At 40.2% G+C, this 24,715-nt stretch overlaps 5 protein-coding genes across 12 annotated transcripts; 3 read left to right on the top strand and 2 right to left on the bottom strand.

Moving 5' to 3' along the window:
- Positions 1-6: 6 nt before the first annotated feature.
- Positions 7-2,774, bottom strand: LOC121794722 (protein trichome birefringence-like 3). Its single transcript, XM_042193014.1, has 6 exons — positions 2,417-2,774; positions 2,108-2,342; positions 1,804-1,975; positions 1,515-1,714; positions 1,279-1,437; positions 7-450 (listed from the first exon to the last, which is right to left on the bottom strand). The coding sequence occupies exons 1-6, from the start codon at positions 2,682-2,684 to the stop codon at positions 108-110; spliced, it is 1,377 nt and encodes a 458-aa protein (XP_042048948.1). The 5' UTR covers positions 2,685-2,774; the 3' UTR covers positions 7-107.
- Positions 2,775-9,659: 6,885 nt separating this feature from the next.
- On the top strand, positions 9,660-10,200 carry LOC121794712 (histone H4). Its single transcript, XM_042193003.1, has one exon. It carries the CDS (start codon positions 9,738-9,740, stop codon positions 10,047-10,049), a length of 312 nt encoding a protein of 103 aa, XP_042048937.1. The 5' UTR covers positions 9,660-9,737; the 3' UTR covers positions 10,050-10,200.
- A 757-nt stretch (positions 10,201-10,957) lies between these two features.
- On the top strand, positions 10,958-12,647 carry LOC121794683 (PHD finger-like domain-containing protein 5A). Of its 5 annotated transcripts, none has more exons than XM_042192980.1 (2): positions 10,958-11,050; positions 12,042-12,647. In XM_042192980.1, the coding sequence occupies exon 2, from the start codon at positions 12,070-12,072 to the stop codon at positions 12,400-12,402; it is 333 nt and encodes a 110-aa protein (XP_042048914.1). In that variant the 5' UTR covers positions 10,958-11,050; positions 12,042-12,069; the 3' UTR covers positions 12,403-12,647. The 5 variants fall into 5 exon arrangements, 4 of the variants coding, with proteins under 4 accessions (XP_042048914.1, XP_042048901.1, XP_042048921.1 ...); XM_042192967.1 differs by having other exon boundaries at positions 10,977-11,115; XR_006049344.1 differs by lacking the exon at positions 12,042-12,647 and adding an exon at positions 11,695-11,858 and having other exon boundaries at positions 11,009-11,115.
- A 3,627-nt stretch (positions 12,648-16,274) lies between these two features.
- On the top strand, positions 16,275-19,915 carry LOC121809919 (calcium-dependent protein kinase 13-like). Its single transcript, XM_042210771.1, has 7 exons — positions 16,275-17,126; positions 17,677-17,820; positions 17,918-18,070; positions 18,495-18,610; positions 18,691-18,858; positions 19,138-19,368; positions 19,451-19,915. The coding sequence occupies exons 1-7, from the start codon at positions 16,499-16,501 to the stop codon at positions 19,595-19,597; spliced, it is 1,587 nt and encodes a 528-aa protein (XP_042066705.1). The 5' UTR covers positions 16,275-16,498; the 3' UTR covers positions 19,598-19,915.
- Positions 19,916-20,097: 182 nt separating this feature from the next.
- LOC121809931 (myb family transcription factor PHL7-like) lies at positions 20,098-24,703 on the bottom strand. 4 transcript variants are annotated; one of them, XR_006052334.1, is made up of 8 exons: positions 24,396-24,498; positions 24,245-24,277; positions 23,391-23,613; positions 23,131-23,251; positions 22,606-22,935; positions 21,897-22,033; positions 21,264-21,788; positions 20,834-20,900 (listed from the first exon to the last, which is right to left on the bottom strand). XR_006052334.1 is itself a non-coding variant. In XM_042210782.1 (7 exons), the coding sequence occupies exons 1-7, from the start codon at positions 22,608-22,610 to the stop codon at positions 20,243-20,245; spliced, it is 825 nt and encodes a 274-aa protein (XP_042066716.1). In that variant the 5' UTR covers positions 22,611-22,742; the 3' UTR covers positions 20,098-20,242. The 4 variants fall into 4 exon arrangements, 1 of the variants encoding a protein (XP_042066716.1); XR_006052333.1 differs by lacking the exon at positions 20,834-20,900 and having other exon boundaries at positions 21,289-21,321; positions 21,518-21,788; positions 24,396-24,703; XM_042210782.1 differs by lacking the exons at positions 23,131-23,251; positions 23,391-23,613; positions 24,245-24,277; positions 24,396-24,498 and adding an exon at positions 20,098-20,677 and having other exon boundaries at positions 20,831-20,900; positions 21,264-21,321; positions 21,518-21,560; positions 21,712-21,788; positions 22,606-22,742.
- Between the last annotated feature and the right edge of the window lie 12 nt (positions 24,704-24,715).

Genomic DNA, 24,715 nt, shown 5'->3' with positions numbered 1-24,715 from the left:
CATCTATGACTGTAAAGCATGCATCATTCACCTGTTGCCTGAATAACGCGTTGGAAATTTTAGATTTAAATTTGAAACGAAACACTAATGTGAAATGCATTGTCTCTCTACACGAAGAGCAAATGCGCGTAGAGAATCCGATTCCAAGTGTCGGGGACTCCCGGTAAACACCAATGTATGCAATCCGCGTGGTGCAATGGATCCTTCTTCTCTTCATCCGTCAACAATCTTCCCCCCGATTCAGTGTAGATTGAGGAGTGAGCATCGATTCTGTACTCCGACAGCTGAGTCACGTTCAGCATCGTCACCGGAATCTTCATCTTTCCGACGACGTCGACGACGGCTCTCATGATCCGCAGATCGGAGCCGGTCCCCCACTGCCATTTGTTTCTGATCGGCTTCGTCTCGTTGAAGCATTTGATGCCTTTGTCGTTGCCCCAGTCTGCGCTCCTGGTGTTCGATCAAATGTGGAAGTCAGGTAACTAATTTCGTCTCTTATAATAGTAATAGTTAAATTAATTGAAAAAAAATGTAGTACTAATATTTTTATTTGGTGGAATAAAACCTAGTTGATGATTATAAAATTAAATTAATTCGTAGAGCAAAATTTAAGTACACTGAAAATAAAATATAGTACTGAAACTGGGACAGCAAACCTATTATACTGGATTAAAGTGGCTAAAATTTGATATGTATACTTTTACATGTGTTAAATTATGTTATTGTGTTTATCTATTAGGTTTCTGAAGTTTTTGATTATCCTTACTTTGATTTTGATGTGTGGCAAAATTGGATCTTTTTTGAACTGAAAGACAAGATCAAAATCTTGACGTGAGTAAGATAGTTTTGGTGAATATACATAAAATTGGGGTGTTTTTTTGGTAAAAAAAAAGACTCTAGAGCTTAAATATGCTTCTGCCAAAAGAGAAAAAAGAGAACGCTTTCTATATTTTAAGGTTAAAGTCTTCCGTTAGGTGTGATCTTGATGAAGATGTGTTAACAAATGAGATTGTAATTGTGGAATAATGATGAGATTGTAAGCCATTAACCTTCATCTATTTGTACTTTTTCCCCCTTTTTTCCATAATTGTTAGTGTTTCTATATAAGTTGGTAAACGTCTTGTTTATGCATTTGAATCGATCATTTCATAATTGTCTATATAAGTATTTACAATAATAACACATTTGAGAAGAAATGGTTTTAATTGGCATCTTCTATTTGCTTTTTTTTTCTCTTGCTATCATAATTCGCCATTATGAATAAATGGAAAGACTGACCTTTGATGAGTAGGAGACATTGTGGTGAAAAACACCTTTGTTTTATTGGGATTTATATTTGAATCCACCCAATTTGCCCATGTCTTGAGTCCTAATGTGTAGGAAACAGAGGCATCAAGTTCTTGAAATCCTTCTTCACCATTTGCAAATGAACCCCATCTGCATCAAGCGGCAGATGTAAGAATCCCAGCTGTTTCAATGCATATAACTTAGTAAAAAAGTTGAGAGATTTTTACAGTGACTTAATCTTCAGACCACTCATCCACCAAACATATGTGTTGAATACCAGGATATCTACATTTGTCCAGTGCTTGGCATGCTTTGCTACTGAATCGACTCTCAGAATCCTCTTCTTTGGGTCTGCTATTATGTGAAGATCCGAGTTTGATTCCACGAGAAACGGAGCCCAGTAGAACTCGATGGTTGTGTTGTATTGCTACACATTCAAGAAACAAGAAACCGTGATTTCTTGATAGTTCACACAATCTCAATTTGTGACTGAAGTTTGTTGCTGTTTATATGCACCTTGGCTTTGAACACGTTATGCATACGCCCTCGTTTCATTGATTTCTCCCCTTGTGGTATCACAGATTCAACTAGGCAGACGAGGGACTGCCACTGCCCTCTCTGCAGTGAGTCCCCAACGAACATGATCCTCTTCCCTTGCAGCTTCAGCAGTGCAGTTTTCGGATCAAACCTGCACGAGCAAACAACGAGGTTAGTCAAGAAACACAAACACTAACACAAGCCTAGTCGTTTGAAGCCTCTTTAGGCGCGATTTTCTGATCAAAGCTCAGTTTCATGGCTTGTGTAATCTGGCATTCCTGACCTAGGCAATATGCAGTCATCAGGCCTCCATTCCCATTTCTGGTAATCAAGATCGCGCTTCCCATTCTTGACGCACGAGACCTGCCTATCCAGATACGGGCATGATGTGTCCGTATACAGAGGCTTATTAGTACGGTTGAACACCCATTTCCCTTGATTGAGAGAGCACTCTTTCGGATCAAACTCAAACCGGTCATCTGTGGCACGTCTCAATGCTGCATCAACTTTTCTTTTCTCTACCATAGATGAAAAAAAGAAAGGGTCAAGATCATCATAAACTCCATGACTGAGAAGACGTGAGACTAATTACCTGTGGCAGCTTTCTTGGCAGCATACCTTCTGGCACAGGGCTTGAGCCTAAAAATGGAGGTGGGAGAAAATAAGGTGATGCTCTCTGTGTAGAGCAGCACGAGGAAAGCCAACACACAGATAGCGATTGCAAGAATCGACAGAGGTAGCTTTCCTCTTGGGGGCTTTGGCATCCCCATTGGAGGAAAGCCAGATAAGGGAAACTGGAGGTTGATGAGAAAAATGAGGAGGTAAGTACTAATGAATGCAGAATTATTATTACAAACCATAAGCAAAACAAAGTGTGGTGGAGTTTATATCATGGGGTTTTGAGTAGGAGTGAAGCCAAAGTAATGTTTGATTTAGCCATGCTTTCTCTTCTTTATTGCAACTTAATTGGCATAACGAGCTCCCCTCATCTTCCTTTGAGTTGTGTGGTGCGGAGATGACCGATCATTGACTTTCTTTGGGTATGTAGCAACTTTAAATTCAGACCAGTTTTCCCACCATCGCATACAAATCAGTAAGGAGGCTAGTTACTAGGACCGTAAGTAGATGCTTTGATCGTGAACAAAAAAAAAATTTGCCCGAAAGAGTATATCGGAATAAGTGTATCATATTAACATGGTCATTAAGTTAAACATCATGTGAATAGGGTTCTACTATCGAAATGTCACTCCATCCCATTTTCTGTGAGAGGAATCATTAGGTATGAAAGGTTAATTTATTAAAATAAAGTCAACGTCGCTCCTTTTTTGCTCTTACATTTTTTTGATATGATTACTCGAAATAGATTGATCATTCTAGTTAAATCAAGCAGTCCCAAGATTAGCAAAAAATAGTTGCTTCACTTAGTCGTAGCCATATTATATTACCTATACACTAGTAGGAGTATTTAACAAGCTTATACTCATAAATTAGTGGAGTTTAATATATGTGATGCACCTAAAATTTCTACAGTAAAGCAAGTCATTTTTGTCATACTTTTGAATAATTTCATAAACGAACGATCCATATGTCATAAAAAATAATAAAATCCAATCATTTTATTAAATTGATAAACTATCCTTATAAATTAAAATAAGAAAGGGTAATAATAATATAGATATATCAATGGTTATAGGAATATACACTTTTTTCCAAAAGTGATGGAGTACTAGAAAAGATCAATGAATTTTATAGAGCTTCATACTTATATTCAAGGTACTTTGGAAATTTATATTTCTAACAATTTGTCTGAGCTAATAAATTAACAATATCTACTCGTAAATTTAACTCTATGTCATTTTATAAAATATTTCAAACTTATCGTACCTAAAAATTTAACTATTCATTAACCTATGAATGATTTAGTTGGCTATAATCATAGATGTAATTATGTTGCTAATCATGAATGGACATCCCAACTTCTACAGTGAGTTTTTGCTGTTGGATTTGATTAGTGGAAATAAGCTCAAAAGTCAGTTATCATCATGTGGAATAAGACTGCAGTGTGTTTGAAGCTTAATTAACTTAGGCATTATGAGGCACAAGTTGGTTACCAAAATTACTAATAAATTTAATATTGTTGGTGCTTTTTAAAAAAAAAATCGACGTCTAAACGAAATACTATAATTTCCTATAACAGAAGCAACATCGAAAATGGTCCACATATTTAGGGCAATAACCACGTTTGGAAATATGAAAACTCTCATATACTTATATCTTTCTGAAAATGGTTCCGTTTTGAAAAAAATGTCATATGTTAGCTTTATTTTTCTTATTCTTTAATAAGTGACATAATTCAAAATTTTAAAAACATAATCTTCTTCACATTTTATTTTTATTTGAAACTTTTCTGAATCTTCTAATTGAAAGTGAACTTTGAACTCATATATTTACATTACAAATTGAGAATACAATACTGCATTATTAGATTGAAAGTATAAATTATCAAGTAAATTCAGTGCTTGAGCTTATTATTTAAAAGATTATTCGAAATCCATTCTAATTTAATTCATAAGATATACACATCAACTTTAATTATTTTGTATTGGGCCTGTAAACAAATGTGGCCGGCCCATTTGAATGCAACCCATGTAAAGCCGAGTGGTATCAATACCCGAAGCCCGATACCCATACCACCCTAAATCTTTGTTCCAACCCGCATCTTGACCCGTACCCCTTTGATTTATCGCACTGAGTGTGAAGGAGTCGCTAAAGAGTGATACCTCGTTTAGTTATTTTATTATTATTATTTTTTCATTTACTTAGTTCTTTACTTCTTTTATATTCTCATTTAGTGGGGCAATTACTCTTCGTGCCTTCTTCGTCGTTGGTCACTTTAAGGTCATCTGCAACGCTGTCTCTTATCCGTCCCTTAATCGTCTCTTAAATTACTGTTCTTGGGCCCCACTGTACTTTTTACTCAATCTCTTAACTAAATGACAGAACTTGCAACCCTCCATCTCTTATCCATCTCTTAAATTACTATTCATTCATTTTCATTTTTATTTTTATTTTAAACAAATTCAATTAATAAAAACACATTTCATTAAATAAAATAAAATTACAACATAAAACTCTTTAAAAAATAAAATAAAACATAATTAAAAATCCTAAAAAATGAAAATACATAATTTAATTTCTTCCGCCCACTCTCACTAAATTCAAAATCTTAAAGCTCAAAGAAGCAGAAGAACGCGATGATGTGCGTCTAACGGTTGCCAAATTTTGCTCAAATGTGCTCAATTAGATCATCTTGGAGTTGGGCGTAGGCGGTAGAGTCACGTGTCCTTGCCCGAATCGACAACTGTTCTTGTATAGACGGATGCACTCCACTGCGAGGCGGACTACTTGCGGTAGAGCTTACGGGGGCTTCAGGGTCGAACCAATTTCCCGCCTCAGGTCCTTCGTCTTGGACAATCATGTTGTGCAAGATTATGCACGTATACATGATGTCGACCATACTCTCCATAAACCACGTACGAGCCGGGGCTTTGATAATGTTGAAGCGCGCTTGGAGAACCCCGAACGCCCTCTCCACATCCTTGCGAGCAGTCTCCTGCTTCTGCACAAAAAGAGCATGCTTTGCGTTCACAGGCCCGTTGCACATCTTCTCGAAGGTTGGCCACTTCGGGTAGATGCCGTTGGCAAGATAGTACCCCATTTTATACCGCCGGTTGTTAGCGATGAAGTTGATGGTCGACGCTTTACCATCCAAACTTCGGCGAAGGGGTCGGATTGGTGGAGCACGTTTACGCCATTGTTCGATCCGGGGACCCCGAAGTACGCATGCCAGATCCATAGCCGGTAGTCGGCAATTGCCTCGAGTATAACGGTGGGGTGGGTGCCTTTGCGGCCGCTCGTGTACGACCCCCTCCACGCCACAAGGTAATTCTTCCATTGCCAGTGCATGCAATCGACGCTGCCAAGTATCCTGGGGAATCCGTGCATTTCTTCGTGAATGTGGAGCAGAAACTGATAATCTGTCGTGTTTGGCCTCCGGAGAAATTTGTCGGTGAAGGCTGCCCAGACGCCTTTGCACAATTGGATCAAGCACATTCTCCCAGTGCTTTCTCTAATATGGAGGTATTCGTCAAACACATCTGCCGTTTGTCCAGTCGCAAGGTGACGGATTGCTGCAGTACATTTCTGCAGCGTCGTGTGGCTGGGACGGCCGACGGCGTCGAACCTTTCTTGGAAGAACTCTTCCCGGACTGCCAATGTATTTGCGATGTGGAGAAATAGCGGTTTCCGCATGCGGAAACGGCGACGGAAGTAGGTATCTTCCCAAACCGGGTTATCGCAAAAGTAGTCACGTACTAACCTTGCGGCGACTTTCTCCCGGTTACGATGGATGTAAGTCCGGAAGCGTCTTTGGGGCGGCGCAGCTTCCTCCGCCTCCCGCCGTCGATCTTCTTCAAGTGATTCTTCCATTATTCGACGCATTTGCTCAAATGGATCCATTAGATCAATTAACTTTGGAGGAAGAATAAAAGAGTTGATTTGAGATGAAAATTGGAGTGGAATGAGATATGATTTGAGAAAAATAGATGTGTGTTTGTGAGTGAAATGAGGATGAAATATGAGTATTTATAGAGTAAAAAAATGTTTAAAAACGATCGAAAAATGGTAATATTACCGTTTTCAATTTTTTTTAAATTCATTTTTAAAAAAAATTGATTTATTGCGTCAGCGTGACGAGCGCGCGCGTGGCGAGACAGCTCGCGCGCTGTCTCGGAGTGACGGGTGTCTCGGCGGGCTGGGGACGAGAAGGGACGCTGCAACGCGTCCTGCGCCCGTCTCGTCACGGAGGAACGAGATTCAAGCCACCCGGGTAACGCGTAGCGGGTGGCCTAAGACTACGTGTGTTGCGAGTGAAGCTTTTTATGGTGATATCCAAAAGATTAAGAAAATCGATGTGAATTTAGCTTGGACCTTAGCCCTTGTTTGAGAAGATTTGAAGAGCTCGAGAGTTTCGAGTGAGATACAGAGGTTTTAAGTAGTTTGACAGTTGTTCTGTGGGAACTTGATTGGTTGGTGTAGTGGTTGCTAAGACCATCCATAATGCCGCCCAGCCGACCGCCCAGTCGAGCGCCGGCGCTGGGCGGTCTATTGCAGTCGCCCAGCGGGCGAATGGAGAGAGAAACCGCGCAGCGCTGGGCGGTCCGCTCGGCGCTTTGCAGCGCCCGGATCGCCCAGCGCACCGCCTAGCGCGAAATTAAAATTTTTTTTTCCCGAAACACTATATATACGCGCTTTGCTCGTCATTTTCATTCGCACCACTTGTTTTACCGAATACTCTCTCTATCTTAATTTCTGTACAAGATCAACATGGGAAATGGATCTCAACAACGAGCCTAGTTCCGGGAGTAGCGGGTCACAAACTCCATCGATCCCCATGGGAAGTGGATGAGGTCAGATGCCCGGGTACTACAACATGTACCCGTGGCAGCAGATGTTTTCCGGGATTCCAACGGGGGGAGTCCGCCGGGGGGTTTCCGGCGATACCGGGGTGGGCACCAACGGGATGGGCACCCGGGATGCAGATGATGCCCGGGGGGGTACCGCCGACACAGGGGATTCCGGGGGTCGTACCGGCTACACAGTGGACTTCTGGGGGGTCCCCGGCGACAGCGAGGGATGTCTATCGCCCCAGTTTTGATTTTTCGACTAGTTCATCGCACACATCGACCCAAACGCCTGGAACCGAATCAGGGGTGCGGTCTCCCGATTTTCGGGTTTGTACACCAACGCACTCCGCATGATGAGCAGTGGCCAAACGGAGGAGGACTGCAGGAGAATTGCTGAGAAAGCCTTCCCACTGAAGGGGGTATACAAGGACTTCACCTACTGGAACTGCTATCTTGTGCTGAACGAGTCCGAGAAGTTCCGAGTTGGTGTCGACTCTGGCTGGCCGAAGAAGCAACGACTGAACTACACCGGCGATTTCAGCGGCAGCAGCGGTGGTTCCCACGACCTCCCCGAGACGACGCAGGAGTTCCCCACGTCGCGTTCGGTCGGTGGCCGACCTCGCCCGATGGGGCCCAAGCGCGCTCAGCCGGAGGCAAGGGGGAACGCCGGGGCTTCCCAGAAGGTCCAGTCGGCATCCCCCCTTGGCCAATCCACCGAGGATCTCAAATTCTTCGCTCGCGCCCAAACGCGCGCTCAGTTGATCAAGACGATGGCCGAATGGCGGGTGGCGACGGATCTCGTGGAGAAGAGCGTGCTTCAAACCTTGCTCATGATCCTGCAGGACGAGTTGGAGACGGCACGGAGGGAGACCGGCGGCGGCGGCGGCGGTGGTGGCGGCGGCGATGGTGGCGACAGCGACGGAGGCGGCGACGACGGAGACGAGGAGTGAATTGGCACTCCTTTTTTTATGGTATTTTTTTTAAATTAATGTATTTTTTTAAATTATTGTACTTTTTTAAATTTTAATATTATTATTAAACTTTTCCCGTATATGTCTCGTAAATTAAATTTCGTATATTGTGTGATTGTTAATTATTTCATTTTGTATATATTTGTTAATAGTGATGTGGATATTATGTGGCTAGGCTATGTCTGGGCTATTACTGGGCTATTTGCTTGTTTTGATGATGTGGCAGGAGGATTTTTAGTGCTGATAATGTGGCAGTGGCTAGGCTATGACTGGGCTATTGCTGGGCTATTTCTATTGTGGATGGTCTAAGCAATGAGATTCGGGTTTCTTATGTGTTCACGATTGGTCTATTATGTTTTCATATTGAGATCCTTGATAAAAGTTGGTTGTCTTGGTATTTGTGTGTCAAAGTCTTAAAATATAAAATATTTTATGTAATACTCCTACTAATCGATCACCTAATATATATAAGAGGTCGTAGTTAGACAAAATCCTACTTATCAAGTTATCATACACTAACTCTCTTTTTTATCTCCCATGAATTAATCTATTTGGGATCGTACTTAATTCAAAATTTACTCATATTTCTTTAAGAAAGTACTAGTATTATATGCACCATAATAATAATATTGATATGGAGTATCATGGACTACTACTAGTGAGTACTAAATCATTAGAGCATCTCCAACGCACGGATGTCCCATTCGGACATCCACTAGAACTTCCAAAAACACCTCATGCCACGTCACTAGGACTTCCCATCCCACTGGCACGTCACTAGGACATCCCCTTCACAATCCGCTCTTCCCATCGCCCTTCCCACTAGGACTTCCCGCAATGAAAAAAAATCACAATTATTTATAAACGTAACAGAATTATAATTTTGACACGGAATACGGGAAAATTGCGAATGCTTCATTAAAAAAAATTACATAAAAAAGAAAAAAAATTACATAATAAAAAATTACTCCATAATTAGAGTTTTTTAAAAAAAATAAAAAATTAAATACCGGACGTCCGACCCGGACGTCCGACCCACGCCACAATGGCGGACGTCCGCCCGCCCGTCTCCCGCACGTCCGAGGACATCCGACGTCCTTACGGGACGCCCGTATCCGACTTGCCACGCCACAATAGCGGACGTCCCGGTCGCCCGTCGTGGATGTCCGACCGGACGTCCGCCATTGGAGATGCTCTTAAACAAAATAAAAAATTTGAGCTCATAAAAACACAATCCGCTACGCACATCTAACGGTGAAATTTCGTACGCAGGACCCCTTAATCAACAGTCCACAAACTCTTCTCATTAAACGCGGATCCTCATCTTAGCCGTCCAAAAACATTAAAATCCAACGGCACATAATTCCCCAACAACCAAATATATTCAACCACCACCACTCAGTCCTCCCCCTAAAAATCATTCCACATTTCAAAACAAATTCACCCCCAAAACTAGAAACCGAAGCTCGAGCCAAAGATGTCGGGAAGAGGAAAAGGCGGAAAGGGGCTCGGCAAGGGCGGCGCCAAGCGCCACCGCAAGGTGCTGAGGGACAACATCCAGGGTATCACCAAGCCGGCCATCCGCCGTCTGGCTCGTCGTGGCGGCGTCAAACGTATCAGCGGCCTCATCTACGAGGAGACGCGCGGCGTGCTCAAGATCTTCCTCGAGAACGTCATCCGCGACGCTGTTACCTACACCGAGCACGCTCGCCGGAAAACCGTTACGGCTATGGACGTTGTATACGCGCTCAAGAGGCAGGGACGCACTCTCTACGGATTCGGCGGCTGAGCTTTTAGGGTTGGCCGTTGCGTCAGATGTAAATTAGGGTTATTTTACTGAGTTTTAATACAGTGTTGCTAGACTGTTCTCTACATTGTTGTATGCTCTTTTGCTTGGATTTTAGTGGAAACTTGGAATATATATTCCCTTTGTGTGGCCATTTCCATTTCGATTGCAATTGAACTTTTAATTGCCAAATTGCTACTTTGCAAATACTTCCTTGTCACAAATAATCTCGTAATGGTCACAAAGCCAAATTACGCACGAAAATTGGCTCGATCTTTTATTTCAATCAATTATCGGAAAATTTTGTAATGCTCACCAACTGAAATTACTCGCAATTTTTTTTTAAGTTTTCCCCTGAATGTAGTAAAATCTTTATTTACTAAAGAGTGTTTTAATAATTTTTCATAATTTCATGTTTTATCAATTTTGCTTCAATATCCACTGTCAAGATTCAAGAGAACTATTTGGAGTGGAGTGAAAAAAATGTACAATTTGTGCTTCCACATATTTTGCCATTGTTGGAGCTTAAATTCAATTTGGTTTTGGATTTTTTATTCAGTGCTAATTTCATGAGTCTTGTTTGTTTGGTTGAGTAGCAAAATTAGTTTATATGGAGTAGTTGTCACTAATAATAACATACTATAAGAAATTTTTTCGTCCTCGTGTGTGTTGGATTCAAATTTGAACAAGTACTAGAAAAAGTTATCACCTTCTATCATATATTCATAGTATTATAAGTTGATACGGTTTTTTATGGATGCAAAATATATAAGATAACTGTGTTTAGTAAAATAGAATAATGAATAAGCCCAACTTAGGCCCATTGGCATAATTCATATTTGGGCCGGTGGGATTTGTTATAAATTTGGAGGTAGAAAATGTTATTTTAAATTATTGAGAGGTTAAACTGTAAATATATAAAGTTTCACTCGAAAAGGGAAATTAGAAATCGAACGCAGTGACCTCATTTTTGGGATTTCAATTCGCACTCTTCGCCGCCGCAGGTTCATCTCTGCTCTCTATCTGTCTCCTTTTTTGGATTTCATTTCGCGCCCGTTTGCTACCGCAGGTTCATCTCTTCTCTCTATATCTATGTTCGATCTGCTGCCTTACACAGTTGAACAATCTTTCAGCAGGGGATACCCCGCCCTAGTTCATTTATTCAGTGTGTTCAATTTTATGCAAAAATGAGGTTTTAGCTTTAAGTTTTCATTCTTGGTTCTATGATTTTGATGTTCATATGTTTTTATTCTGATTGTGATGAATTGGGCTGTCAATAGTCGATAGAGACTGCAAGTAGAGATATGATAGTCATGGAAGCTAAATAGAAAAAAGTTGAATGTTTACCATTGATTATGCAAGTAATTGATTTTCCATTAGTTGTTATTTTGGAGCTTTCTATTCCCAGTTCTGAGCTACTAATTTGTCTAATTTGGTTAAAATTTTATGCAATAATGAGGCGAACACTAATTTATTTTCCTTTTAGCTTTTAGTTTTCGTTTTTGATTTTGTGAGTATGATGTTTATAAGTACTATTTATTTTGATTCTGATAAATTTGGTTGTCAAGGCTAGCTTTGCATGATTTCCAGTTATCAATAGTCAATAGACACTGAAAGTAGATATCTGATATCCGTGGAAGCTAAACAGGAATAGGGGGAAGTAATATCATTGACTATGTAAGTCATGGATTTTCCTTCAGTTGTTATGTTGGAGCTCTCTGTTCCCAGTTTCGAGCTGCTAATTTGGTCAGTTAATAGTTTTGTCCTCTTCGATAGTCTCTGTAAAGGGTTATTGGTTTGAGGTAAATAAAGGTAATGCTGAAATTTTATGAAAGCCTGTTTCAGATATGGGTTTGATTTCTGGATGGTTAAATTTCAATTAACCAAGTGTATATGTCAACTGTGATTAGGGTTTTTATGCTTAACGAAGGAAATTAAGTTGTTTGCTGTTTTATATGAAATGATACATAGTTATAAGTCTGGTAATATGTGCAGAGGATAGTGATCAAAGTGTTGAAGAAGTATGGCTAAACATCATCCTGATTTGATCATGTGTCGTAAGCAACCGGGCATTGCCATCGGAAGGCTGTGTGAGAAAGATGATGGCAAGTGTGTGATATGCGACTCCTATGTTCGCCCTTGCACCCTTGTGAGGATATGTGATGAGTGCAACTATGGGTCTTTCCAAGGCCGGTGCGTTATCTGTGGTGGGGTGGGGATCTCTGATGCCTACTACTGCAAGGAGTGCACTCAGCTGGAGAAGGACAGGGATGGGTGCCCCAAGATAGTGAATCTGGGTAGTGCTAAAACGGATCTATTCTATGAGCGCAAGAAGTATGGCTTCAAAAAGAGGTGATGATGATGATCATCATCATGACAGATGACTGCTGATAGTAGTTTCTGAGTTCCTTAGTTATTGTGAACTCATTTATGTTTGAATCATTTTAAATGTCAGTGAATTTCTGCTGGGGGATGGCATTTTGATAATGCTAACTTGCACCCATGCAATTACTACTGATAATCTATCTACTTGCTTTTGTCGTTGAAAAATGTATGAAATTTGAAGTGATAAACTAGTATTTCTCGATTTCCTCTTCGTTACTCCCTCTCGTTCTTTGGATCCTCAGTTTACTCTTGTTAAGATACTCTTTCCAATTAACTGTTCCGTGGGCAGATGCATGAGTTTGTCTTGTTGCTTAGGCAACGAGCTGAGCTGCTTTGCTTGGGACCTCTCGATTGGGTCTCAAATCTCAGACGAACCTTGTAAGCTTGGCATACCCATCTAACTAAGAAAACAGGTAAATTCTCGTTTTAGTTTTTCTATTTAGATTGATTTTTATGGTGCAAATGATTATTTTTTGAAATTTGTATTTTTCGTTGTTGAATGAATCTAGTCTCATAGTATATCCTTGTTATTAACATAGCCGTCTTATTCTCCAACTCATCAGATCTCTTACTAGTAGTACATTGTAGGTGTTTTATTTCAGCACACAATTTTCTTATTATGTACTACTCCTTCAAAAGGATGTTAAATATGAACTTTTGGAATTCAAACCAAAACACACTCCATGAGCATCTACAAAAAAAGTGATGAATTTAAAAAAAATAGAGGACAATATCGATTGATTGGCTCAAGCTCAACCTGATCTCAATTGGACCCGTGCTATATTTGTGATACAGGCCCTATTAAGTTGGGTTATTTAGATTGAAATTTCAGTGCTAGAAATATTCCATCACATTTTTTTGGTCTTTTGATGCCAGTCCTTGAATGATATCACTAAGAGCATCCGCAATGACGGACTTCCCGCCGGACGTCGGATCAGCGTGCCGAATGTCTGCGCGCGACGTCCGCCATTAGGCGTGGGAGGGGCGGATGCGGATGTCTGCCGCGGATACCTCACATCCGCGGCTTTCCGGCGACGTCTGCCATTGCGGTGCCACGATGGACGTCCCGATTTTTGATTTAAAAAAAAACTCTATATATACGGCTCGTTGAACTTCACTTCATTCGCATAACTTTTTTAACGAGTTTCTCTCTCTACGTTTCTATCAGTATATCCAAAATGGCTAGTGGTGGTGGTAGTGGTGGGGGTGCTGATGACATACGCCGACGAATTAACGAAGAGGTGCGGCCGTTACGTCCCGGGAGATAAATCGCCTTATACAAGCGGCCTTGCAGCAGCATCCGACGGTACCTCGCCCCATCCATCGTTGAGCTATAGTACCCCGGGACCACATCGCTGCACATCGTCGGTTGTATGAGGACTACTTCACTCCGGAGCCGCGGTTTGGGGAAAACATATTCCGGCGACGTTTTAGGATGCATCGTCCGCTATTTATGCGTATCGTGAGCACTTTAGAGCGTCGATACGAGTATATCAGGTTCAAGAAGGATGCAGTTGGTAAACCCGACCACACGCCCAAACAGAAGTGCACTGCTGCAATCAGGCAGCTGGCATACGGTGCTCGACCGACATGTTCTACGAGTACCTCCACATCGGCGAGTCGACTGCCCGCGATTGTCTGCATTATTTTTGTGAGGCGTTAGGGAGATATTTAGGGATAGGTATCTTCGGAAGCCTACCCCCGAGGACTGCCAGGCTTTGATGGATATGCACGGGAGTCAGCACGGGTTTCCGGGAATGTTGGGCAGCATAGATTGTATATTTGTATGCATTGGGAGTGGAAGAACTGTCTCTCTGCCTGAAAAGGGGTGTACACTACCGGCTTCAAAGGTAAGAATCCCACGATGATCCTCGAAGTCGTAGCTGACTACCGGCTGTGGATTTGACATGCGTATTTTGGAGTAGCCGGGTCGAACAACGAAATCAACGTCCTCCAGTCGTCGCCCCTTTTCAACGAGCAATGCATGGGCGTTGGTCTAGCCGTCAGTTTCGTCGCCAACGGCAACCATCACAATATGGGCTACTATTTGGTGGATGAGATATACCCTATGTGGCCCGTCTTTGTGAAGACGATCAGATGCCCAACAGACGAAAAAAAGGTCTATTTTGCGGGACGTCAGGAGGCAGCGCGCAAGGATGTGGAGCGGGCATTTGGTGTGCTCAAGGCTCGATGGGCGGCAGTGAAGGGTCCATCACGGATGTGGTATATTGATAGCATCGTTGATGTCATGTACGCATGTATTATCATGCACAATATGATTGTCGAAGATGAAGGTCCAGCACTGACTGATTGGGCCTATGATGATGTTGATGCTGCCGGTCCAAGCCACGGCGTGGCCACCGCCAATGTACGTATGGGGATACCCAATGGAGAGGCCGATCGGGTCTGTGCATTTGCCGACATGCGCCAACAACAAGCCTATATTCGACTCCAGAACGATATAATTGAAGAGCTATGGACGCGGAGGGGTGCACGTTGATATTTATAATGTAATTTGTTTAAATTTTTTTTGTTGAACTGTACTTTTTTTTATTTAATGAATTTATCATTGCACTTTCTCGGTCCGTATTTGTGATTTGTGAATTGTTTGATTTGGTGAATTTGTGATTTTTTTTATTGTGGATGTCCGTCATTGTGCAGTGAGATGTCTTTATGACGTGACAGTACAGTGAGAGGTCCTTATGACGTGGCATGAGGTGTTTTTGGGAAGTCCGCCGGGACATTCGCACCATTGCGGATGCTCTAAAACTGATACAATTAATATATACTTCATCCGCGACCCTGTCTCAAATTGATTGGATCATATTTTCATTTCGGGATATTTTGAACAAAATGAGTCATTTTCAACTCTTTATTTTATTTTTTTTCTTAATTTCTTTTTCTTTTCAATTACTATTTTTTGTATTTTCTTTTCTTTTCACTTATTTATTTTTATTCCCTTTTCACTGAATTCACTATATACTATTTTTTCAAATTTTGTGTAAAAAGAAACCTATCGATTAAATTAAAAAAAAGTACTCCACCATTTATAGATTCTCAAACATTTAGCTAATTGATCCTTCTTACGAAGTGACCCAGTAATATAAGAAATACATGTACCGTTCATCCAAAATAGAGCATTTAGTATTGGTATTAGAAAAAAGTACTTATTAGAACAAATACGTCCTTGAAAAATTAGAAAATTTTGAAATGACATGGTTTTAATGCATATATGATAAAGTAAGAAATAATTATTCATAAAGTAAGGAAAAAGAAGAAGGAGAAGAAAAAAGTATACTAATAGTAGTGAAGTTGTACTAGTTGATTGTGAGATCCACTTCCTAAAATAAAATATTTATATTTTTAAGAAAAAAGATTAAAATAGAAATGATTTCTATTTTTAAGGACAATGATAGGGAGTAATAAACTAGAGATAATGATATTTCTCACTTTTTATAATATGATGACACTTTGAGTAAGATAATATTTCTCATAATAATATACACTTTGAGTATTTTTAGTACTAGTATTATATAGTCTCTGTCCCATTAGAAATGAAACGTTTTCCTTTTTGATCTGTCCCATTAAAAATGAAACGTTTCTAAAAATGGAAACAATACTCTCTCTACTTTTTCTTCTCTCTTACTCTACTCTCTCTCCATTAACTCACAAAACAACACTACATAAAATCCTGTACCGAAAAACAAATGTTGCATATTTAATGGGACGGAGTATGTCACTTTTCACAAAATAATAAAGCTGAGTTTAATTGAAAAAAAGTTTATTTAGAAAAATATTGAGAATAATCTCTCTCTCCCTATTACAAAAGCATCAGAGCCGTTTCCGTACACCGCAAATTACAGAGTGAAAAAACCCCTTTCCCTTTTCACACACACAAATCTTGCCATTTCTGTGTGAAAAGTACACGCATTATCGCTGCGAAGCTCTACTTCACTCCCAGTGACGCTAGGGTTTCACTCTCCAGCCATGTGAGTGCCTTGCTACGGCGGCTTTGAGTTAGGGTTTTCGCTTAATTTTAAGGTTACCGCTCTCAAATCCCGATTTATATGGGGAATTGCTGCAGATCTCCGGCAGCCGTCGCCAGAGAAGACGTCAAATCTTCCAACTTCTCCGGCCACGATCACGGCCGGAAGGATAAATCGTCGGGAAATGTGAAAAAAGCAATCACAGTTTTGACAGATGTGAAGAAGGATAACATTGACGATAAGTATCTAATCGACAGGGAGCTCGGCCGCGGCGAGTTCGGAGTCACTTATCTCTGCATTGATCGGGAGACGAGGGAGCTGCTGGCCTGCAAGTCGATATCGAAGCGGAAGCTACGGACGGCGGTGGACATCGAGGATGTGCGGCGGGAGGTGGCGATAATGAAGCATCTCCCGAGGAACTCGAGCATTGTCAGCTTCAAGGAGGCCTGCGAGGACGAGAATGCGGTGCATTTGGTGATGGAGCTGTGCGAGGGCGGGGAGCTGTTCGACAGGATCGTGGCGCGTGGACATTACACGGAGCGGGCCGCGGCTGCCGTGATGCGGACGATTGTAGAGGTCGTGCAGCTCTGCCACAAGCACGGCGTGATCCATCGGGATTTGAAGCCCGAGAATTTCCTGTTCGCGAATAAGAAGGAGAATTCGCCGCTTAAAGCTATCGATTTTGGCTTGTCGATCTTCTTCAAGCCTGGTAAGTAGACATTTTATTTATGTGATTGGCTCTGTTGATTAATTGCAGTCACTTTGCATCAATTTTGGTGTTTGACTACATTTATTCTATGGACAAAATATAAAAATAATTCCCCAAAAACTGAGCCCCGTTGGAGAGGTTGACTTGATATATGATGTTATACAAATCCGCATTTATAATAAATTAAATAGCTTCAGTTCCTTTGAGGTTAAACAACTGTTTGATCAAAGGCGTTAATATTGGTTATAGTTTTGATCCTTGTGTCAATACATTTTCATGTTCACCAAAACACATTGCTGACACAACATAAATTCATTTTGTCATAATGAGCAACAATGAATATTACTCTGTAATAACGCCTCCTGAAATCTCTCTTTTTTGCTATTGGTAGTTGTTTTATTGTCTGGAGCAGGGAGGTGATTGTGGGGCTTTTTTCTTGTGCTCTTTAATTCATGATGCCTGAACCTGGATGCTCAGAATTACACTCAGTATAGATATATTTAATGGTTATCATGCAGAGGTTTTGATTCTTTTTATTTATGGTATCTAGGTGAAAGGTTTTCGGAAATTGTGGGGAGCCCATACTATATGGCTCCAGAGGTTCTAAAGCGAAGCTACGGCCCAGAGATAGATATATGGAGTGCTGGCGTGATTCTCTATATATTGTTGTGTGGAGTTCCTCCTTTCTGGGCTGGTAATCTGGACTTCTTTTTAAGAAATTGTTGGTTTTATGAAGTACATCAAGAGAATGAAATGCTTATGAGTAGCTTATGCAACTTTTTTTTGCACAGAATCTGAACAAGGCGTTGCCCAGGCCATCATACGTGGGAAAATAGACTTTGAGCGCGAACCATGGCCAAGTATTTCAGATAGCGCCAAGAGCCTTGTAAGACTGATGCTAGAACCTGATCCAAAGATTCGGTTGACTGCAAAGCAAGTTCTTGGTAAGTTACATATTTCCTTGAAAAATGACTTGTTGAATGCACTCAATGACAATTGTTTTTTATCCTCAAATCGCTTTCTATATACTTCTATGTTTATATTTTACTATCCCTGTCACATCTTTTGGGTGGAAATGATTTTGGAACTGCACTGTATTCCTCTGTACATTGTCCAGGGCTTTCATAATCCAATTGGTGTGCAAGTTTGGAAGTTGTAATAGGTAGTAGTACATGTTAAATGGCTGAAACTTGCACTAACTGAATAGTTCTTAATTTGTTTCATTTTCTCATAAAACATGAGTATGTAACTTATGCACATAGCAATGGCATATATGCTGTTATTCAGCAGTGTATGTGAAAAACTTTCTGTAGTTAACATATGCAAAACGTCATTTGTTCCCCTTCTCTTGATATTTGGAATTTGCAGAACATACTTGGCTTCAGAATGCAAAGAAGGCTCCAAATGTTCCCCTTGGGGATGTTGTCAAGTCACGACTGAAGCAATTTTCATTGATGAATAGATTCAAGAGGAAGGCTCTTAGGGTTTGTTGATGCTTATATGTTTAGTCACTGTATATTCACTACTTATAGCTTGCTGAGTATATGCACTTGTCTTTGCTCAGGTGATTACTGATTTCTTGTCTAATGAAGAAGTTGAAGGTATCAAAGAGATATTTGCTAAGATAGATACAGATAATGATGGTAAAGTTTCAATTGAAGAACTGAAGGCTGGGTTATTGAAATTCAATGGGCAAATGGATCCATCTGAAGTGCAAATGCTCATTGAAGCTGTAAGTTAACTACATACAATAAGCCCATAGAAAAAGCTTAGGCAATTTTTCACAGCAATTAGTTTGTCCCTTTTGCTCTATTTACCAAACTTGGTATAGTAATAATATAGTCTATCTATAAACTTCTTTTTTTTTGTTTTTGTTTAGTAACTTTAAATATTGGCAGGAGGTTGAAAACCTTTCATACTTGGGATTGCAATCTTGTTGTTTAGCATTCCTAAAATAAACTGTTCTTAATATACCTTCAATGGGCTATGCTGATTTCTTTATTGCCAATAGGTGGACACAAATGGTAAAGGAACCTTGGACTATGGTGAATTCCTTGCAATTTCACTCCATCTGCAGAAGATGGCCAATGATGAACATCTCCACAAGGCTTTCTCATACTTTGACAAAGATGGGAATGGTTACATTGAGCATGATGAGCTTCGAGATGCCTTGATGGAAGACGGAGTTGATGACTGTACAGATGTGGCAAATGATATTTTCCAGGAGGTTGACACAGACAAGGTGAAATTGAAATACAAGTTATCTGGTATTCATATGATGCGCTATCTAGTCTTTTGATCATTGTATTTCGTCTTAAATGCAGGATGGGCGTATAAGCTATGATGAATTCGTTGCCATGATGAAAACTGGGACAGACTGGAGAAAGGCTTCTCGACATTACTCAAGAGGAAGATTCAACAGTTTGAGCATAAAGTTGATGAAGGATGGTTCTATAAACTTGGGTGAGTAAATATGCATTGGTTGTCAGTTTCTTTTCCACGTGTATGAGTTGTCAAGTCCATCGATCTTGTCTTCGTTATCATTACTTTGAGGCCTGCTTTGTATTAATTGGGGTTTTTATTGGTTGCTGGGCATCATGGTTGAGGCAAATTCATCTTATTAAGCCCTCCTTGGCTTGACCAAAACCGGCCCAGCTCCGCCAAAGCCCCATCCGACCATTTGTGTGTTCCTTTTCTCTCTTCTATATCAGCTCTCAGGTATTCTTGTGGACTATGTAGTAAATATTTGGTCGGAGAGTTGTTCTTTTAATGCATATCAAGTTTGTGCATATGAATTTTCTCTCTGTTTTCTTTTACATTGGAACATGTATGTTTTCATGATTGGTTTTCAATGTGAAAACAACCTTGGTTTGCTCTTCAATTTTTTTAAACTTTTGGTCCCTATTAGATGTGTGTGTGAAACATGGAGAGAGAGAGAGAGAGAGAGAGAGAGAGAGAGAGAGAGGATATCTATCATCAAGTACATCTCTCAAACGATGGCAATTCTGGCCATATTATTCAGTACGTACATCATTACACACTGACCGTCGATTTCAGTCCCCACCAACACATAAACCTTATTTTACTGCACAAACAAGACACCCTTCTATTATTTCTCACCGATTCAGATGGCTGTACATGCCCGGCGGCAGCAGCAGTGGCGACGGCGAGAAGGTGTCGCTGCCCCACGGCATGAAGCCCATCTCCTGCTCTGCATAGAGATTCTTGCTGATCCCATCAAGAGGGAACATATTCAAGTTTTGTGAATCAAGATTGAACGATATTGGCATTTGTGGAACAACATTTTCCTGAACAATCTTGATCCTCTTTGGAGGCCGGAACTCTTCTTTATATGATATGTCACTAATGCCTTCCAAGTCTGAGTCGAATTCCTTGTCATTTGACTGCTCCGATTCCTCACTGAGTGATGGCAGTGAGAGAATCAGAGAGTATGGCTTGGTGGTTCCTGGCTGCCGGTTCTTGTACTCCTCCATGATCCTGTCTAGAAATCTTCCCTGTGCTTCGATTTTCATCTTCAAGCTTTTCTGGACCTGCACGCGTTAGACTTGTTTAACCAAACCTTCTCCGTCAATAATGAAATGCAGCATAGTTGGTAAGACGCTTTCCCTTTAACTAATAGGTCGGAGGTTCAATTAATCATATTGATTCTCAAAAAGGAAAAAACTACACTCTCTATCTCTCACCTCAAGCTGATCGCTGAGTCTTCTCTGGGCTTCCATCTGTGTCTGTAATGCCTCGTTTAGTTGTGCACCCCTACATTTTTCAGTGCATTATTTAGTGATGGCATGCAAAAGAAATCATGGAAAAACTCTATATATTGGGCTAACATATGTCAAATCAAATTTGGATTGCTATTTTTAGGTGACTCATTTACGTGATGAACTCAAATTTAAGTTTTGGGTATTAATATAATCATGAGATTAAAGTTTAGATACCATTTGGTAATTTTGAGTGACCAAGTTGAAAATAAAGTTGCGGAGACTTAGATACGTTTTCGCATTTAAAATGATCGTGTTGCATATCTCGGATTATCATCGTAGAGAGGAGCTTACTGTTATAATTAGGAAAATTGAACATTACTAGATTTAACATGTAAAAGAAATCGGGTAGACTCACGAGATAGCACTGAAGTTGGGCAGCATCTCCGATACGCTCCGTCTATCAAGCTTCCCTTCTGCACGTTATAAAGAGATTGTGTTCTTTAAGTGCTAGCGCACGCACAAATAATCGATGGAAGGTCGTGTTATAATATCCGAGTTTGATATTTTGATTAGCTACTTTCCGTCAGTTCAATTTGATAACATGGTCTTCACAAAACATGTACTACAAATTATCGACAATTTCGAAAAAAAAATGTATAGTTTATTTACTCGTGTAGTCTTCTTCTCGAGTAAATACTGACATCCTGTATTTCTGAAAAGACAAACAAAACAAATTTTAGAAAGAGACTATAAATATCTGAATTGTGATTAATAAATCCTACTGAGTGATTAATGAACCGTAATTAGAGTGGATGCACCATACATCCGGATGTACACGAGTAGAGACAGAGAGATAGAGAAACCTGCAAGTGACTCTTTACATGAAAGATAGTCAGCCCAGGAATACCCATAGCCTTGAGAATACCTTTAGGAGTTGCCCCTAACAAAAAAAAAGCAACCCCAGAAAATAATTAGCCAAACACACATACATAGATTTGAATGATTATTATTAAAGTAATGATCAACCAAGCAACCAACCCTCACTTACTGTCTGGACCTCCAATCTGATTGACTGCCTTCTCGAACAAGTCGTGCAGCTCTTTCGTCCACTTGAGCCTCTCCTTGGACAAGCTGTTCGACCGGTGAGAGCCCATGTTGCTGCTGTGGCCGGGCGACCTTGCAACACTGCCAGGCAATGGTGTTTTGAGCAAGTAATAGTCAGTTAAAAAGGGGTGCTAAAATGGAAAAAAACATTGCTAGAGGCGATCTCAACTAAGACAAACATGATGTGGATGTGTAATAAGATGCCTAAAAATGGCTGCAATCCAATTAAAAGATAAAAAAGAGTTGCAAACTCAACATCACAAGCTCTCTTGTTTGTGTCACCTTGGTGAAGAAACCTAAAAATAGTACAACAACCAGCTAATGAAAGACAACTAGAAAACAAAGATTTACTGTTACAAAATAATTTACTATACATACCAAAACAAGGAGTTTGGATTTAGTAGCTAAACATTTAAGAATTTCAGAGTTATATATTGGTTTTTAGGGTAAGATATTCATGAGCTGCACAGTGACAGAAAGAAAGACCATATAAAAGTTCAGATATGAAATCATGAAAACATTTTTAATTAATGATACATCAGAAACATCAAAACCATATGATATTGTAGCATTAAAATAAAAAACATCAACTCCTACATAAAACATGACATTGCGATAGACGACCACCTAGTAGGCAACGAGATGGACTTTACCCCATTCAGAATAAAATGTTGAAACACATATTGTTAAACTACTTTGTCAGGAAATATGAATCTTCAGTTTGATCATGACAGCTACTGCCTAGTGCGCTTCATGCAGGAGGGGCATTTGTATTGCTTGATGTTCTCGGCTTTAGCAGGTGTTATCTTCACACATTTCCCATGATACCATCGCTCGCAGATGTCACAACCAATCCAGAACTCATCTGCACTGTAGTTACCGCCACAGCTTCCACACAATGTTTCAGTATGTTCGTCTTCCTCTTCTTCGAAACTTTCATCAGCCAGCTTAGGGTTGCTTTTGACTTGGCCATCATTGGATCTCTGCAAAATTGACAAGATATCTAAAGCCACAGTTGCTCTTTATACTAAAATTTTGAGTATTGTACTAATCCAACATTCGTGCGTGGAGACAGAGAAGAAAATTGAAAGGAAAAGTGCATTAGTACCATGTAAGGAAACTTGAAACAAAAGTTCATGGATATACTAACAATCATTTCAAATTCAAGGATCTCGTACCTTTGTTCCAACACGAGGTTTGCTTCCACTATCTGCATTGAGTTTATCTTTTACAGGCTTTCTTTCTGTTACCACTTCAAAAGCTGTCGGCAATTCATTGATCAAGCTGAAGAGGCGCTTCCTGAGAGTTGAGATACCATATAACGCTCAATATAGAAAAGTTTCCTCATAAAATATTGTTTATGAGCTCTGTAAATTATATACGAAGCTAATCTATGCAACCCAAATGTGGTTTTGATGAATAAAGATGTGATTCATACCTCTCATTACGATTAAGCCTAGCTCCAAGGTAAAAAGCAACAGAGAGCAACCAACAATCACTGTGCACAGCAATTAAAGAAAGCCAATCTCTTCGGTTCATCCCATCCCTAGCAAAGTTGATACCAAGGGCAGGTTCAGGGAGTTCCGGTGGAACCTCCTCAGCTGGGAGAGTTACTTCCCAAGTTTCATCCGAGTGTCCATATAGACACAAATTCTCCTTCTCTAATAAGTAAAATCCAGAAACCAAACATGATCAACTAGAGAAACAAAAAAACATTCAAGAAGTTGATTAGCATAAGACGGGACAAAGAACTGGCATAGCAAATTCACACCCCAAGTAAATTGCTTTCTTCAAATGTTCTTTGTCAACAAGAAGGCGATACATTGTCACAGCTATTTTGTACAAGTAGCATATGGCAGCAACAAGATGCTAATTAATCAATCAGGTCTCCAAACTAGACATCAAGAAACTGATTTCTCTTCGACTAAAAGGTTACCAAATCACAATTAGCCGATACATAAAAACTCTGAATCAAGCTGAAATCCTGCAACAACCGTCAAAACATAGCAACAGCAACAACAAAATACCTAATTAACTGCCTTTTTGAAAGGACAAAAACACGATCATAGCAGAGAAATTGCTATCGACGTCAGCCTTAATTACACAATATAGGAGCAAACTACACCTTCAATCAAGCAAAAACCGATATTGATAAAAAAAACAGGAATATAATAAAATTCCTCAAAATGCCTATATTTTATCAATCAATTTACAACACCAGAACCAAGTCAAAAACACCCAGCTTCAATTCAACCAAAACTCAAACTCATAAATGAAGTCAGAACAGATTACCTGGATCGCACAGCCCGTAAAATTCATCCACATCTGTAAAGGTAAAAAGAGCCCAAAAGGTATTACACTCGTTGTTTACAGTTGATTTGAAAGAATTGTTCGAAAAAATCGGTCTTTTATGCAAAACCTAAATTGTAAAGTAGAGTAGTACCGCTAGTTAAAGCACGAACGATTCCGGCGCGACGAGCACTGTAATCTTTGAAGATCTCCTCTACAGTTCGAGGACTCGAGGAAACTGATGCCATTTGTGCGCCCAAAAACTACGAGATCTAAACTCTATTGAGCAAAACAATCACAATTTACAATTTACATGAAGAAATTGAGGAGAGGGAGAGAAGAGCTTTGAGTATGCATGAAATTCTTGAATCAGTATTGAGATGTAGACGATTCTATTAAAGGCTAGACTTTTATACGACGTCGTTGCTGCTATTGATGAATCCTTAGTCCCTCTTTCCTATCCGTTTTTCTTTT

Source organism: Salvia splendens, chromosome 1, assembly GCF_004379255.2.
Source record: "Salvia splendens isolate huo1 chromosome 1, SspV2, whole genome shotgun sequence".
Taxonomy (NCBI): domain Eukaryota; kingdom Viridiplantae; phylum Streptophyta; class Magnoliopsida; order Lamiales; family Lamiaceae; genus Salvia; species Salvia splendens.
This window is presented reverse-complemented; position numbering and strand designations above follow the sequence as displayed.